Source organism: Calypte anna, chromosome 2 (genome assembly GCF_003957555.1).
Source record: "Calypte anna isolate BGI_N300 chromosome 2, bCalAnn1_v1.p, whole genome shotgun sequence".
Classification (NCBI taxonomy): domain Eukaryota; kingdom Metazoa; phylum Chordata; class Aves; order Apodiformes; family Trochilidae; genus Calypte; species Calypte anna.
The window spans coordinates 122,248,706-122,264,711 of NC_044245.1; the positions used below are offsets into that span (position 1 = coordinate 122,248,706).

The 16,006-nt window shown below is 39.6% G+C and overlaps 1 protein-coding gene across 1 annotated transcript in view; it reads left to right on the top strand.

Moving 5' to 3' along the window:
- The window catches only part of STMN2 (stathmin 2), a 39,696-nt gene extending 23,899 nt beyond the window's left edge, over positions 1-15,797 (top strand). Inside the window, exons 2-5 of the mRNA XM_008493511.2 lie at positions 1,833-1,928; positions 2,550-2,722; positions 12,684-12,875; positions 15,555-15,797. Coding sequence (XP_008491733.1) covers positions 1,833-1,928; positions 2,550-2,722; positions 12,684-12,875; positions 15,555-15,614 — 521 coding nt within the window. The 3' untranslated portion in view covers positions 15,615-15,797. The remainder of the gene's footprint in view (positions 1-1,832; positions 1,929-2,549; positions 2,723-12,683; positions 12,876-15,554) is intronic.
- Positions 15,798-16,006: the final 209 nt, after the last annotated feature.

Consider the following 16,006-nt stretch of genomic DNA (forward strand, 5'->3'; position numbering starts at 1 on the left):
AAGATTATCTGTTCCATGACCTTCCCCAGCACTTAAGTCAAAATGACAGACTTGTAGTGCCCTCGATCCTTCTTCTGTATCTTCTTGTAGATGGGCATCATATTTGCTAGCCTCTAGTTTTCTGGGTGTTTCCTGGTTAGCCAGGATGTCTGGTAAAGGATGAAAAATGGCTTGGTGAACACTTCTGCCAGCCGTATCAATGCCTTTGGGTGGATCCCGTGTACTTGTATGTGCCTAAGGGGTAGCAGGTTGCAAACCATTTCCCTTTGGATTGTGGAGGCTCCATTCTGCTCCCCATCCCTATCTTCCAGATGAGGGGTGTAGCAAGCTCAACTACCTTAAGATCTTACTACTAAAGACTGAGAAGGCATTAAGTATTTCAGCCTTTTCCTTAGCCTTTGTCACTGTTTCCCCAATATCCAATACAGGATGGAGACTCTCCTTAGCCCTTCTTCTGTTCTTAATGTGTTTATAGAAAATAAACTTATTCTCTTTTTATAGAAACATTTTTAGTTGTCTTCTGCAGCAGTATGGCATCATTCAAATACCATTTGACCTGCATTCAAATACCATTTTGAGAATCACCTAAAGGATCTCAATCCCTCATCAGCTTCAGGGGCCTTTCTGAGTTGGTAAAAAAATTCAAAAAGCACAAGAGAGAGGATGAGTGACATGAGAAAGAAGGAATGACAATTTCATAGGTATTCACAGTTTGAAGATCAAAGGAATGTCTGATTTTCCTTTAATAACATCAAGAATTGATTCGGTCTGATCTGCCAAGTACAATACTGTAAGCCTGAATTATATTTTATGGCATCTTTTTACATGCTGGCAGCAAATGTTTATCTGCCCCTATAGATAGGATTTTGATAGTAGCAAGGATTTGTGTGTGCCAGGATGAATTCTGAAGCAGCCTCCTCCTCAACATTTGCAGTTTGGGCAGTGGATAGGGTATTGCCCCAGGACCTAGGAGAGCTGGCTCTAGTCTGGGGTCTGTCACTGACTTTCCATGTGACCAGATACAAGAATATTTTCCTGCTTTTAAGCTGGGATGATAGCAATTAGAAAGGGTGAACAGAGAACATTGTATAATGGTTAAATAGTGTTATCACCATTTCTAGACCAAGACTTCCTCAGTCCATGACTGGGCCTACAGACATTACAAAGTCAGTAAAGGTAACACTTTAAAAGTAAATTACAAGGGTCTTTATTGCATCAGTAGGAATACACTAGACCTGAGCATGGAAGCAAGTAAGCAAGGAATAAAAAGCTTTGTTTCAAGTACTCACGCATATTAAGAACCTTATGCAAAGGATTTGATAAATGTATCCTCATTTCTGGTTTTATTTTTAATTATCTGGATGACATTTTCATTTGTAACACATAATGTCTTTAGCATCTGCCTATGGCAACATGCAGGCAGTGTTTCAGAGCTGTTCTCAATTGCATTTGGATACGTCAGAGAATTTGAAAGAGCTTCCTTTCTCTCCACCTGCCAGGAGAGAGTGGAGTGATGGCTCTCTTCCAAGGCTAAATACATTTTCTGGTAGCCAGATTCACTTTGTAGAAACCAAACAGGATTGTCTCTGTTAAACCCGAGGCTGAGGTCATGTAAGAGATCAGAAGCAGTTTCTGCAGTACTGAGCATCTCATGTATGATTTGATAAAGGCTCATATATTTCAGAAGAAATATTTGAAAGTTAATATTCTAGAGAAACCTGCCAGGAGGATGATAGAGCAGATTTGCTGGTCCCCAGCCAGTCACCTCAGTTATAGATTCACTAAAGAGGATCTGGGGAAGTGAAGCATGCTAACATGGTCTCTCATTTCAGCTTACAAGGAAAAGATGAAGGAGCTGTCCATGCTCTCCCTGATCTGCTCCTGTTTTTATCCTGAACCACGCAACATGAACATCTATAAGTATGATGGTGAGTGACTGGCTGGCAAGCATCCTGCAGGTCAAAAAATGTGCTAGTGCTGGGAAATGACTCAGTTCACCTTCCATAATGTTAATGAATCTTTAACAATTCAATTGCTGATTTTGTCTATTAACTTCTATTGATTCTGTATTACCCGTGATGCTGGATATTATTCCTAATAGCAGCTAACTAAACTCCTAAAACTAGCCCTCTCATACTGAGCTGTACTTTTCCTACTACCCATCTGAGAATTACAGCTCTTCAAAGCTGATGTAATTCCCAAGGAAACGAAGAAAAGATGAAAGCATGCTTAAAAAATTAATCAGTTTGGGCTCTGCTCACAGGGGGTGTGAAATGACACAGAACCCAAATAAGCTTCCAAAACCGCTGTAAATTTTTATCTTTATGAGATTAAGGTATAATTAAGCTATTACTGATAAAATGGAATATTCTTCTCCTGAGAACAGTTTTCAGCCCATAATCTGCCATTACATTTAAAATGCCCAAGGCAAAGATGCTAAATCTTTTGTCTGTGCTTCTGATCCTACACTAATGTCTGTGCTGCTTCTCTCCTCTCTTCGATACCTCTGTGGTATTGAAGAGCTTACCAGTTCTCATTTTACTGTGCAGACATGGAAGTGAAACAGATCAACAAACGTGCCTCAGGCCAGGCCTTTGAACTGATCCTAAAGCCACCATCTCCGGTCTCAGAAGCACCACGAACTTTAGCTTCTCCAAAGAAGAAAGAACTCTCTCTTGAGGAGATCCAGAAAAAGCTGGAGGCTGCAGAGGAGAGAAGAAAGGTATCTTTCCTTAAAAAAAAAAAAAAAAAAAAAAAAAACGCTAGAAATTGGACCTGGCAATGTACAGAATAAGCTCCAAGTTTGCTGTCCATTGGTGTTTTCCATTGCCAGCACTGACTCACAGTGGCCTGAATAGAAAAAAATTATCAATATGTCTAAAGAAATAAATGAATTTATTTTCTTTCAGAAGCTTCAAAACAAACCTCACTGGTTTTGATGGTTGGGAAGTATGGGTCACAAAATATAGATGGTTTTGATAGAAAGCCCAAATGGGTTCAAACATGCATGCTTACTGTGTGAGTGTAAGTCGTTCATTCAGAACATCTAGAACAGTTGTTGAAAACCAGTGAAGTTCTTCTGATGTCTAAGTTTAAGGGATGGATGTGCAGTTCTGACAGCTACTGTCTGGGCTACCAGATCTTGATTCCTTGTAGTGTCTATGGAAATCACTTAAGAGACCTCCCTGAGGCAACCAAAAATCTTTACTTATGCAGTATGGAAACATGTCAGCTCTGACTAAAAGAGTGTTCTGAACCATCCACCACACACTTGGATGAAGATGCTAGTATACAGAGATGCTAGTGCTACAAAGACAGGCATTTCTAGCAGACAGTCTCAGTGATGCTGGAAGCTGGCCTTACAGGGTTATCTGTGGAGTAAATCTTACCTTCTTTATGACCTTATTTATAATAATAAAGCCCTGATTCATAACCAATAAGCTTATCACATAGGGTTTGGAAGAGTTGTTACACGTTATTCACAGAGGTTAGCACAAATGCTGGGTTTGTGCAGCAGGAAGCCCACACTGACTATTTCCCTTTCATCATGAATGATGTATTGAAGAGGTCTTCATTTGTTCTAAGGCAGAGATAGTTCAGATTGTTGGTTTTGTTGTTTTGTTTGGGTTTTTTTCTTTCCAGAAGATAAAAGACCAAATTCCAGATCAAATAGGTTGGAGAATGACAGGCAAAGCCAATAAAACAATCCCTATTGCCAGACAGAATTATCAGTTTGAAAATTAGAAGTGTTCATTTAGCAGTGTTCAGTGGCCATTAGATATGGACAGAAATGTATAGAATCATAGAATCAGTTCTATTCTATGAAATGTATACAGAAGTCCAGGGACAGCAGATATGCCACAGATAGTACAGCTCCAACATAAGCAGCTCCTTTGATTTTCCACCCCTCTCGGAATTGCAGTTATTACATTGGTATATGGTGAGATGTGAACCCATTGATGTCAGTGGATTACTGACAGGTCCTTAAAACCTGGCCCTCAGTTTTGATTGGCAGTGACTATTCTGGACCTTACTAATTTGAACAATTCATTTAGGTGAACACTGAAGTGTTGCCACATTTGCCACTTCTTCTGCCTTGCTAATACAAGACCCTACTTCTAATGCATACATATTAGCACCTTTGCTTCTTTCATAGAAATATTTCTGCCAAAGGATTTGTTTCAGTAAAAGGATATGACTGTATGTGAAAGAAATATTAATTTGCATTAGCACCTGCCCAGAAATAGGGGCTTTCATACCCCCAGATGACTGACCTGTGAAGTGCTTCTACCAAGTACTAATTCTAAAATAAAGATATAGACACAGAATGAAGTGGAAGCAATTAAGAAGCCTGATATTATTCATATATTTAGTGGAAAATAGATATTGAATGTCCCAGTGATTTCATTTCATTGATTTCATTACTGTTCATTTCTTCCTAAAGAAAAGCTCATTATGCAATAAATTGGTGATCAGTGATAGCAATACAGACACCTGCCATTTCTTCCTCTTGGTACTATATTAATTTTGAATGAACATAAAACTGAGTTATTTTTAGTAGACAAGATCCTCACAGTAGCATTGCAGCAGAAATTGCTAGGAAAGAATCAAAGAACAGAGCAGAAAACTTCATTACCCCACTGATAATATTACTGCTTCGTTTACCCATTGATAAAATCCCTGGTTCTCCCACAACTCAACTGGTGCCTTCATTTTTGGCCTGAAAAGGAGCATATTGCAGAGGATAAAAAAGCAACCAGAGTAACAGAAAATCTTCCATAGGAAGATTAATATTCCACTTGTCAACTTGGAAAGAGACCAGAGGTGGAAGATAAGATAGATGTCTACAAGGTCATGAATCATAGAATCACTTTGGTTGGAAAAGACCTTTAAGATCACAGAGTCCAACCATTAATCCAGCACTGCCAAGTTCACCATTAAACCATGTCTCTAAGCACCACATCCACATATCTTTTAAATATCTCCGGCGGTAACTCAACCACTTCCCTGGGCAGCCTGTTCCAGTGCCTGACAACACTTTTGGTGATGAATTTTTGCCTAATATCCAACCTAAACCTCCCTCAGTGAAACTTAAGACTGTTCCATCTTATCCTATCACTTGTTGCTTGAGAAGAGGGACCAACACCCAGCTCCTTTCAGGTAGCTGCAGAGAGCAATAAGGCCTCCTCTCAGCCTCCTTTCCTCCAGACTAAACAATCCCCATTCCATCAGTCCTCATATGACTTGTACTCTAGACCTTTCACCAGCTTCATTGCCCTTCCCTGGACACACTTCAGCAATTCAATGTTCTTTTTGTATTGCGGGGGCCCAGAAATGAACACAGTATTCAAGGTGAAGCCTCACCAGTGCCAAGTGCAAGGAGACAATCACCTCCTGGTTCTGCTGGCCCCAATATTTCTGATGCTGGCCTGGGTTGACCTTCTTGGCCACCTGGGCACGCTGCTGGCTCACATTCAGCTAGCTGTCAATCAATACCCCCAGGTCCTTTTCCAGCAGGCATTTTTCCAGCCACTCTTCCCCAAGCCTGTAGCATTTCATGGAGTTGTTGTGACCCAGCTGCAGACCCCAGCACTTGGCCTTACTGAACCTCATAAACCCATCAGTCCAGCCTGTCCAGGTAATGGCACTGAAAAGATGAATATGAAGAATTATTTCCTGTTTTATGAAACCCAAAGGGGGGAAACACTCAATGAGAGAGAACAGAGAGAGGGAATCACCTTTTCATTCTATTTGTTACTACAGACTACTTAGATACTATTAAAATATTAATTTTTTTCAAAAAGATAATAGCAAAATTGATGGAGCAATACCTTGTAAGAAATGATTCTATGAATTCAGCCTCTGGCTCAGAAAATACATAACTTGATGACTGCTGAAAGCTAGGGAGATACAGAGTTATATAGATACATCGCAAGGAAAGGACCAGGCAGATTTGCCCAACTTCATCTATACTTTTCCTAAGCATCTTCTACTTTCTTCTGCTAGACAAACAAGAGAGATTTTCTGACATCCAGCATGGCATTTTTTATCATACTTTTCAATCTATGCACAGCAGCTGTTAGACATGACCATAGCAGATCATGTCCTTCCAACCCAGTTCTAATTAAAATCAAGTATAACTAATGGATGAGAATTACTTTTTTGGAAAAAATACTAATTGATTTCACACTGTTTAGGAATTAGGTTCTGCTCTGTTAATTAGGCAGAGTTCATTAATGAATTTTCTAACTGCTGAGAACATCTACAGCAGTACAACAGAAGTTTCCTGATAATGCTCTTTCCTGATTATCATTCTTATTTATTCCCTTATAGGGTTTTATAGGCCTCTTTCCTTTTCTCCCGCTTTTTCTGTACCTCACTTGGAAGTCACTGTGGCCTCATAATCTCTGACCAAACCAAAAGTTTGGAGCAATTTTTTTCCTTTTGCACTACAGTGACACCTATTTGGGCTAGTTACAGATTCGTCCTTTCCATTTATAGAATCCTCTTTACACCATGTCATTATTATCCCATTATTTTTTTTGGCATATGTGTGCTATATTTTCCTACCTTGGTGGATAATCAGAAAGATCTTTTCATCCTTCCCACTTAAGAAATTAGAGCACAGTGACATTGCAAGCAGCAGTAGTTTTTTTCTTATGGAACCATTAGCATTTTCAATTTTTATCCACTGGCCTTGAATTTTTAGCTATGATTGCACCTGATGTGCAGCCTTCAAGAGTCACATGTTGAGCTATGTATCTTTATTGCCCATGTTCAGCTTACTGGCATAAAGATGAAACACCAAAGGGATGCACATTTCTACTAGACTGTGGGTTATGGAAGAGAAATCATATGTAATTAAATCCTCTTAATGACTTTGTATTGGGATGAAATTGAATCAGGTTGTCCCTATTGCCTAGTGCCACAAAGAAAGTAGGAGAACAATTTTTTAGCTTCCATGCTTTTGGATATAGACTTATAACTAGATGAGTTTTTAATGCCATTACTATGAAATGCTGCAAGATAAGCCCCCTGTGCAGCCTGGCCTGGGCATCACTCACTGTGCTCCCTGCAGCAGGCAGGCAGGCAAGCAGCCCAGGGCATCTCTGCCAACATCATGGCCATAATCTGCATCAGGCTTCAGCACCCAACTCACTGCACCTTCGAGCCAGCCCCACAGCCTGCCCAGAAGCAGTCCTTCAGCTCCTTGATTCACCTCTAATTTGGCACTGAAGAGGCCACCCATGATTAAATGTCACAGTACAGCAGGCTGCTGGGAGGGAAAGGCTCCTAGAAATCACATGAGACCAACAAAACTGACAGTCCAGGCAAGAGGAGAGGCAGAGAAGGAATCAGCACCTTCCCTGGCAAAAAATGAAGCCTACTTTGTTCTTCCAACTCATTCTTATTTCCTTCCTTGGCTTCCTGTAATGTGTAAGCCAGCAGGCTGGGCGGGAGGACAGGCAGTGCCCACGGATATTTTCCTCCTGTCTTGCCCATCTACTCATCTCCCTTCCTGTTTCTGCTGGCCCTCAGCTGTGCTTGTATGGAGAAGGAATACAGCATGAGATGCTATTCCACACCAAGGTCCCAACAATATGTGTAGAATCAGTACCGGAACCAGGTATTTCTGCCCCATTTTGATTTACACCATTGCATTTCCATACCTGATGCTTCACCAAAGATAGCCAGAACCACAAGCTGCTCCACAACTCCTCATCCAAAAAACGTAATGCAGCTGCAGGAGGATGTTTGCTATCAGCTAGGAGAGGGCTTGGTGTTAGGCACAAAAGTCTTTGTCAGAGCAGAGGCAGCATACATCCCAATGCTGGCAAAGCTTCTCCCCACACTCTGCCATGTGCTTTGCTGCGAATGAAACATAAGATAAACTGGCATTCATCTTTATCAACTTTAAAAGGCCAGGTCTAAGACTTCATCAGGGCAAGAACCTCATAAGCAGGGTAGGGAGCATTGAGCAGAGGACTCAGGTGGTACCTCATGCATCCCTCCAATACGTTTTTTCACTTTCCATGGGTCACAACCCTGAGAAAAGAATTTGTTTTGCCAGTTAAGGAAAAGAAAGTGAGGGGGTTTGCTTACATTGTGGATGGACTCTTAAGTTTTGTTTCCTCTTCTTCGTATTCTTAGTAGCTCTGACTCAAAGCTTCACTGGCAGAAAGGACAAAAAAAATAAAAAAAAAAATGCAGCAACAGAATTCTTTGGAGTGTCTCTTTTATGTCTGTTTTGTGTCTCTGCTGTGGGAGAGAACCTGCCTCTCCCTGTGTATTTGCATATGGCCTGGGACAGTGAGTCCTCTCTAGGAGGTGCTAATGTAACAAAAATAATGGATGCAATAGTGAGCAATAGGATCTAGCCATATATATTTAAAGAAGCCAGTGCTATTAGGGGGTCTAACTTGAGTCCATTCCCTTGATTTCATGTGGGAAAATCCCAGCCTTGATTCCTTTTCTTGAAAACATCACTAATTCAGCTCACCCTTACCTTCTGATTAATAAATATCTAAGCTTCACCTTGGCATTTACATTGCAGTAGGAGCTTTTAATCCTGTCTTCACATTGTGCTCCATTAATAGTATCTTGTAAATACACAATACACTGAAGAATACAAAGGTTAATTTAATTTTTAAAAATCTAGCCAGTGAATGAATGTGTTACGAAATGAAGCTCTCATGACTCGTAGTTTCCCTTCCTAGTAACTAAGAGTCCTAGTAACTAAGGTGAATGTATTCAAGCTAAAATTCACAGTTTAAAAGAAGTTATCTGAGGTGATTTGCTGCTTAATTTTCTCTCTGCATAAATGGCTTCTGTATTTTTGTATATATGTAAAAAAAATTAATAAGTGTGAGAAAATAAACAACCAGTTACTCAGATAAGTAGAATTTTCTTCCTGTGAGTAATAAATACAAAAATTATGTATCTCCAAAGCCAGTTTCCATAAATAATTTTGAACTCATGAAGTGAGTCTTTAGTTGCCAATATCTGCTGGCTAAGTATGAGAGGTGGATTTCTTTTTGAAGCACTCGTCTCTGAAAACTGGGGATGCACTGATCCTTTAGAAATATGACACAAATAGGAGTTTGCCTGCATTACCCAATTTTTTAGCACAGCAGTACATTTCTGAGGGCAAAGGTATCTATATCAGAAATATTTTGCAACGTTTTTCTTCCTCTACCCCTAACTTAAGATACTGCAGCCATAACTGCATTGATTATGCCTTGTTATATTTAAGAAGTCTTCTGGATATTTCGCCCTTGAATATTGATTTTTTTTCTTCTCCACCCTTTCGTACTTGGCAACTCCTTATTAATCTTCTTTACCTTTCATCCCATTTCCAGCCTTTTTTCCTCATTTTCTCACAACAGCTGTACAAAAACCACTTACCATAAGCCATTTTCAAGTGTGTTAGAACATGAACTATCAACGACCTGAAATTATCCTTTCCAGCACCTCAGACAAAATGATGTTGAAAATGAGCTTGGAACAAAAAAAATTCTTGTGTCTGTTGGAATCCTCTATCAAGACTGTGGGAGTCCAAACACAGCATTTAAAAGCCAACACAAACAACAAAGGGAATCTGTCAATCCCAGCCCCACTGGGTATCTGGGGCCTTTTATGCAGCCATTTCTGGATGTGTAGTGGACTTTGAACAGAGATGGTGGCCAAGTTCTTTTGCCAAATGTGTTGGGAACAGAAAATCATTTGGCACTCCAGTGCACAAACATACAGACCACCTTCCAAAATTTTTGTAAGGGTATTTCAGAAAGGGGCTGAACATCAGGGAAATGGGCAGACTCACAGCGGTGGTACAGCAGCATGAGAAGAGGGACATCAGTCTAAATGACACTCTATCCCATGGATGCTTCATGGCAGGGAGAGGTGTCCCTGTATTTTGAATCTGTCCTGGGTACCTTGGACTATCTGAGTGAGAAATAGTAATGTCATCTGAGGAATATTGTAAAGGAAAAGCACTCTCTGGATGTGCAGACATTCCTGAGGCCTGGTTTAGTTTTCATTCAGACTCTTACTGCTGCCAATGCCATTTGCATCCAGTAAATACTGAATTAGAGTATAAGGATTTTCTTCATTATCATGCACTAGTGAACAAATTACTTTTGAATGTGCTGTCTGCCAGCATAGCCTCCAGAACAGCGTTTACTTTGATATGAAAATGTTATTTTTCACTATTCTCCTGTATTTATGATAGCAAGAAGGAGTTCCAGAAGGCAAGGGGTTTGAATGGAAGAAAATAAATCCTGAAAAATGAGCAAGTGCCCCAAAGTCTCAAAGGCATTTTGTTATCTCCAACTGAAAGCCAATGTTCTTTCAAAAAATATAGTTTATAGGCACAATCCAAATCCTACTTTTTATTATAGCATCTCCATGGGCCCTGGTTATGTCCTTGGAAATGTCTGGTTTACAGATCGAAGAATTCTTGGGTTTATAACACACTATATGTACATTTTTAAACAGCATGAAATGTTAGCCATTCAAATTAGCAAGTGAATTCCTAAATATTTCCTAGAAAAGGACATTGCTACTGGTATCGATAGTCTCTTTTCTGTCTGAACTCCAAATAGGAAGGGAAATAGATTCTTAGGTTATCAAAGGTGCTTTTCACTGAAGCAAAGGGTTCACAAAAGTTGTATCAGCAACCAAAGTTTAAGTTAATAACTTTTCCAAATTTGATAATAAGTTGTCATTGAACAAGTGATGAAACAGAAACCATAGAATAACTTCACAAACACTGGTCAAACTGAGCCACTCATGCTGGTCCAAATATGATAAAGCAAGATGAATATGTTCAATTCTTTCAGTTTTATGTTGTACCACATCATCTAGAATAGCTTTTTAACATTTTGAAATAGATTATAGTTAAATAAATGTTAAATGCTTAGTAAGTATCTGAAATTAAATATTTTGGTTTAAAATAACCTATTTTTATTATAATATTATTAAAATTATTTGTGTTTTTGTTAAACATACGGGGCTTTCATTATTTTCCAATTAGTCTACAAAAGTCCTTCTTTGCCCAGCTTCCTTTCTTTGGCTCATCCTTCTTTCATCCTCTACCAGCAATGCTCTTCTGCTCTTTGCTGTGCTGGTGATTTTCCATTTCCTTTGGCCTGCACAGTTATTTTTCCTGAGTTAAAGATCTGAAAAATGCTTGCTCTATTAGTCTCTGTTCATCATATGCTATAATGAGGGTAAAAGCAAGGAAGAGTCTGTGTAAGGTACCACTCCAGGAGACCATCCCCATCAGTAGGTACTCCAGGGCCCTTAGCTGCAATCAAGCAGGAGATGACAGCAAATACATTGTGGCCAAGGTGGATGAGAGTAGCCTTGTCCTCTGATCTCAGGCAATTCACTACAACCTTGCAAAGACAGATATGTTTCACTCCGGTGTTTTGCTGCAAGATCTTCTGCCTGGGTTTTTGCAGTCTTTTCTAGAATCTGCTTAATTTGTCTCATCAGTGCATTTGGCTTTATGTATATCTTACCTTGTCTTCTTACTTGTCTCCTCCTTCTAGTTGGATCTCACTCATGTAGAAGAATGGCAGCTTTTTCAACTTCATTTGAGGCCACGTTATAGAATTTAATATGATTCATTACCAGTCATTGTAATTATTAGTTAAAGCCTTTAATTTAGACCTCAAACTAATTCATTTTTACAGATAACAATGGCAACAGTGCATTGTGCTCTGTGCTGAAATACACACTTATCTTCCCAGAGCCATATCTCATTTCCTGTTTTCTGTTTTCTTCTTGTGCTCTCTCCAATTTATGTGATCCAACAGCGTACAATGTTGTTTACTATTTCCAGATAAGCCCTCTGAAACATATTGTCTGTAGAGCAGACTTGCCTAGAGGATGCTCCCAGTGTTGCAAATTCTTTGGCTTCTCTCCTAGGATTAATGTTTGCATGGTAGCAATTTGATGTAAAATAAATAACAATGAGCAATGTGTTTACAAAGAAAAATGACACAGTATTGTGCACAGCCTGTATCCACTTAATTCTTACCTGCAGTTTTCATCTTCCATGCAGAATTTGGATTTTTAACTTAGAATCGGGGTTTTTTATATTTTCTATGGAATAAAACATTTTTCCCCCTTCCTGATCAGTGAACTGAAGCCAAAGGTAAGTATAATGAGGAAAAAAAACATGGAATTGATGCCGGTTGTCTTTCACAACAGCAAACTTCAAAGCTTGCTATTGACTGCTCAAGCTCATTAACAGATGGTCCAACCTGGGTGAAAACCACACTTCTGCTGTAGCAGCAAACCCCTTTTTAATACTCGAAGTACCTTCAGCCCCCAACCACCTATCTCTACAAACAAAATGCTCATAGCTAGCAGACTGCAGCTGTCGGAGGTTGAGCAACCACCACAGTAACCCAGACAACCCAGGGCAGCAACATACAGAAATATTTCTTGCGCTTTAGACACCTCTCTGCTGCTGCCTAGGGCACATTTTAGCTAGAGCTTCTAAGCCCCTGTTATTAAAGCTAATCTGGTTTATACAGAGAAGTGATCTTTCCAAACAGTCCATGTAACAACAAATCTTAACACAGCTTCCAAACTGAATGAACTGTTGCCCTTTGGGTTGGGTTTTTTGCTCAACATGAATATTTCATTTCAACTGCATGTCTCCCTGTTTCCAGTCCCAGGAAGCCCAGGTGCTGAAACATCTGGCAGAGAAGAGAGAGCATGAGAGAGAAGTCCTTCAAAAGGCTTTGGAGGAGAACAACAACTTCAGCAAAATGGCAGAGGAAAAGCTGATACTGAAAATGGAACAGATCAAAGAAAACCGTGAAGCTAATCTAGCTGCTCTTATTGAACGTCTCCAAGAAAAGGTAAGCACACCATCACTCCTCACCTTAGACCAGAGAGGAAGATCTAATCAATATTTTGAAGAGATTCTGTGGGCAACTCTTCCCGCAGTTGCTACACTTGAGAAATTTTTTAATCAGAGCCCCCACTCACTTTTGAAAAAGACCAAATTTGTGTAATCACACAATCACAGAATATTTGAGTCAGGAAGGGACCTCTGGAGGTCATCTAGTCCAATTCTCTTGCTCAAGGAAGGCCAGGATCATGTCCAGATGGCTTTTGAATAACTTCAAGGATGGAGACTCCACAGTCTCCCTGGGACACCTTTGCCAGTGCTGGGTCACCCACACAATGTTTCCTGATGTTCAGAAGGTCCTGTGCTTCAGTTTTTGCCTGTTGCCTCTGGCACTGTCACTGGGCACCACTGAAAAGAGCTTGGTCTTTTGTACACTCAGTTTGGGAATTTATACACATTGATAAGATCTCCCTGAGCCTTTTCTTCTCCAGGCTGAACAGTGCCAGCTCTCTCAGACTTTCCTCACAGAAGAGGCTGAGAGATGCTCTAGTTCCTTAATGGAAAGGTTGATTTCCTAGTTTTTAAAGAATTTCTGTGAACAAATGAAAGATCACTTGTGTTTAGATTTTGGCTCTTAAAAAAAGTCATTGATTAAATCAAACAGTTTCCTGTGTCAGTAGTTCTTGGTTTCTTAGAGGAAAAATATGGAAACATACAGGGGAAAATAAATCTTTCCTATACATTAAATGAGGCCTTTTCCTCCATAAGTCTTAGAACTAAAAGAGACCATATTTTCTTTTGGAAATCCGTGGTACAGCCAGAGGAAACATGCAAATCACAAACTCCACCATATAGGATTGAGTTTCCCTTTCTCTAAAATAACCCTTCCATACAAGAGATATGCTAAAAAAGATTTGGAGGTGCTAAGAGAAAAATTGCTTAGTTCTTTTTTCTCTCAATCATGAACTTTATAATGTGATAGTAGATTGACTAACAGAAAGAAAATAGCTCCCCGTGGTTTTCAATGAGATCTTCCCCATAAACACCTCTGCCTCTTTGGTGGAGACAGAAGTCTCACAGAGCAAGAGGAACAGAAACCAAAGTATTATGTTGCAAAAGAGTATGCAATGGGATAATCCTCAAGCTTAGGAACTGAATCCGGACTGCCTGACATTTTTGCACTATATTAGTCTGCAGGCACATATCCCAAAGTTTATAAAACAAAAGGAAAATCCAACTAACCTTCCTTGAGATCCAAAAAGAAATGGGAAAGACAGACGAAGCATCTTTCTGTCCTAAGATAGTATTAACAAACTGTTAAGCCCTGGTTCCACAAAAATATGATGGCATATGTTAATGAAATCCAAAGGAGACTCCTGACCAAAGATGACAATAAATTATTTGGAAACATTTATACAGACAAATTAGAAATTGCATGATTATACAATTTGCCATCACAGCAGTTTACCCTAAATATGCAGACAAAGAAGTGAGATACCTCAGTCCAAATCTTCAACAGCTGCACTAACCAAAGGCACCCTGAGGAGGAAGGAACAAGTCCCATCTAAATCGAGCCTTCAGATTTATGGATCTTATAAGAAATCGTGATTTACAGAATCACTTGATGCAATAAGCTGTCTCGGCCTGTGACACATAGGTCAACTCAGACAATAAAAAGATAACTGTTGACTTAAGTGATTTTTTGGCCTTTAGATAATCTCTAACGCATGGCATGCCTTAAATCTGAAGTCAGCTAGAGACGGATGTTTGCTTCTGTAGTTACCCTGTGCTTGTCATTTGGCTATGTGGGGTTTATCTTCAGTGATCAGACTCAAGAAGTAAAAGTCTGATAGTTTAACACTATAAAGAAGAGAGGCATAAACCAAAAGCCCTAAAACCTAGATGCTGCCAAAAATAATAGGTTTATAAACACTCCAAATAGAACATTTCTATGTTCATTTTACAGTTGTTTCTGGCCACAGTCCCTTTTCCACAGAAGTATCTGAATATACAGTGGATTAAATAAGGCTAAATTATTTAAGCCTGCTTTTGTAAAAGAGAAGATGGCATGGCTGAAGGTGGACAGAAGTCTCTAGCTTTGGCTTTTGGTAACTACATCCCATCTCCATCATAGCCAGAGAAAGAATAGAGAAGACAGCTAGCTTCAGCATTCTAAGGGGATGCTTGAGGTGCTCTGATTGACCCATCTTGGTGGAACTAGATCACTGAACTTTTATTTATGATTCCTAAATGCTACAGATGACACAGTAACTAACAGTTCTGCATTCAATGTGCAAGCAATTCATCCAAGCCCCTTCATTCTTCCCTATAATTAGTTTAACATCTAGGAATTCACAGGGCAAATGTGAGCACTTGGCACATTTTATGCTTCAAGAAGCACTTCTCTGTGTGGGCCTTGAAAATGAAACCCTGTGAGGTGCTGAGGACTAAAAGAAAGGCCATATAGGATAAAAGACTCCAGAGAGCTCCAGAGAGTAAGTAGGATGCAAACAATGAACATTCCTCAGCTGGTCTGGTGGATGATGACGCTCCTTTAAAGATGGTTATACTGTGAAAGACTCGTTGTGGAAGCACCAAATGCCCAACCTAAAGAGGTTGTCATCAGGAGGCTCCCTGGGCTGGTGGAATGAGAAAGAGGTTTGATTTTTCCCTTCTTGTTTTCCAGGAGAGGCATGCTGCAGAGGTCCGTAGAAACAAGGAGCTCCAGGTGGAACTGTCTGGCTGAAAACAGCAATGGTGGATGTGACCCATCCCCACCATTAGTAAACTCCCTCTGCCTATATTATTATGGATCATGCGATATCAGTATGGGAAATGTATGACATGGTTTAAAATTAAAAAAAAAATAATCAAGAACTCAATAAAAAACTTTGAAAAAGAAACAAAAATAAAAATAAAACGAATGCGGTCTCTTTGCAGAATGATTTGCTTGATGTTTAAAAAACTTGGATCTTATTTTGTAAATACTTACATTTTTGTTAAAAAATACAAGTATTGCATTATGCAAGTTATTTCATAATCTTACATGTCCTGTAACAGGCTTCTGATGTTGTCTATTTCCACTTGGTTGAATTTGCTGGGTCTGTTCATTTGAAGCACCCCACGTCTAATTCCATT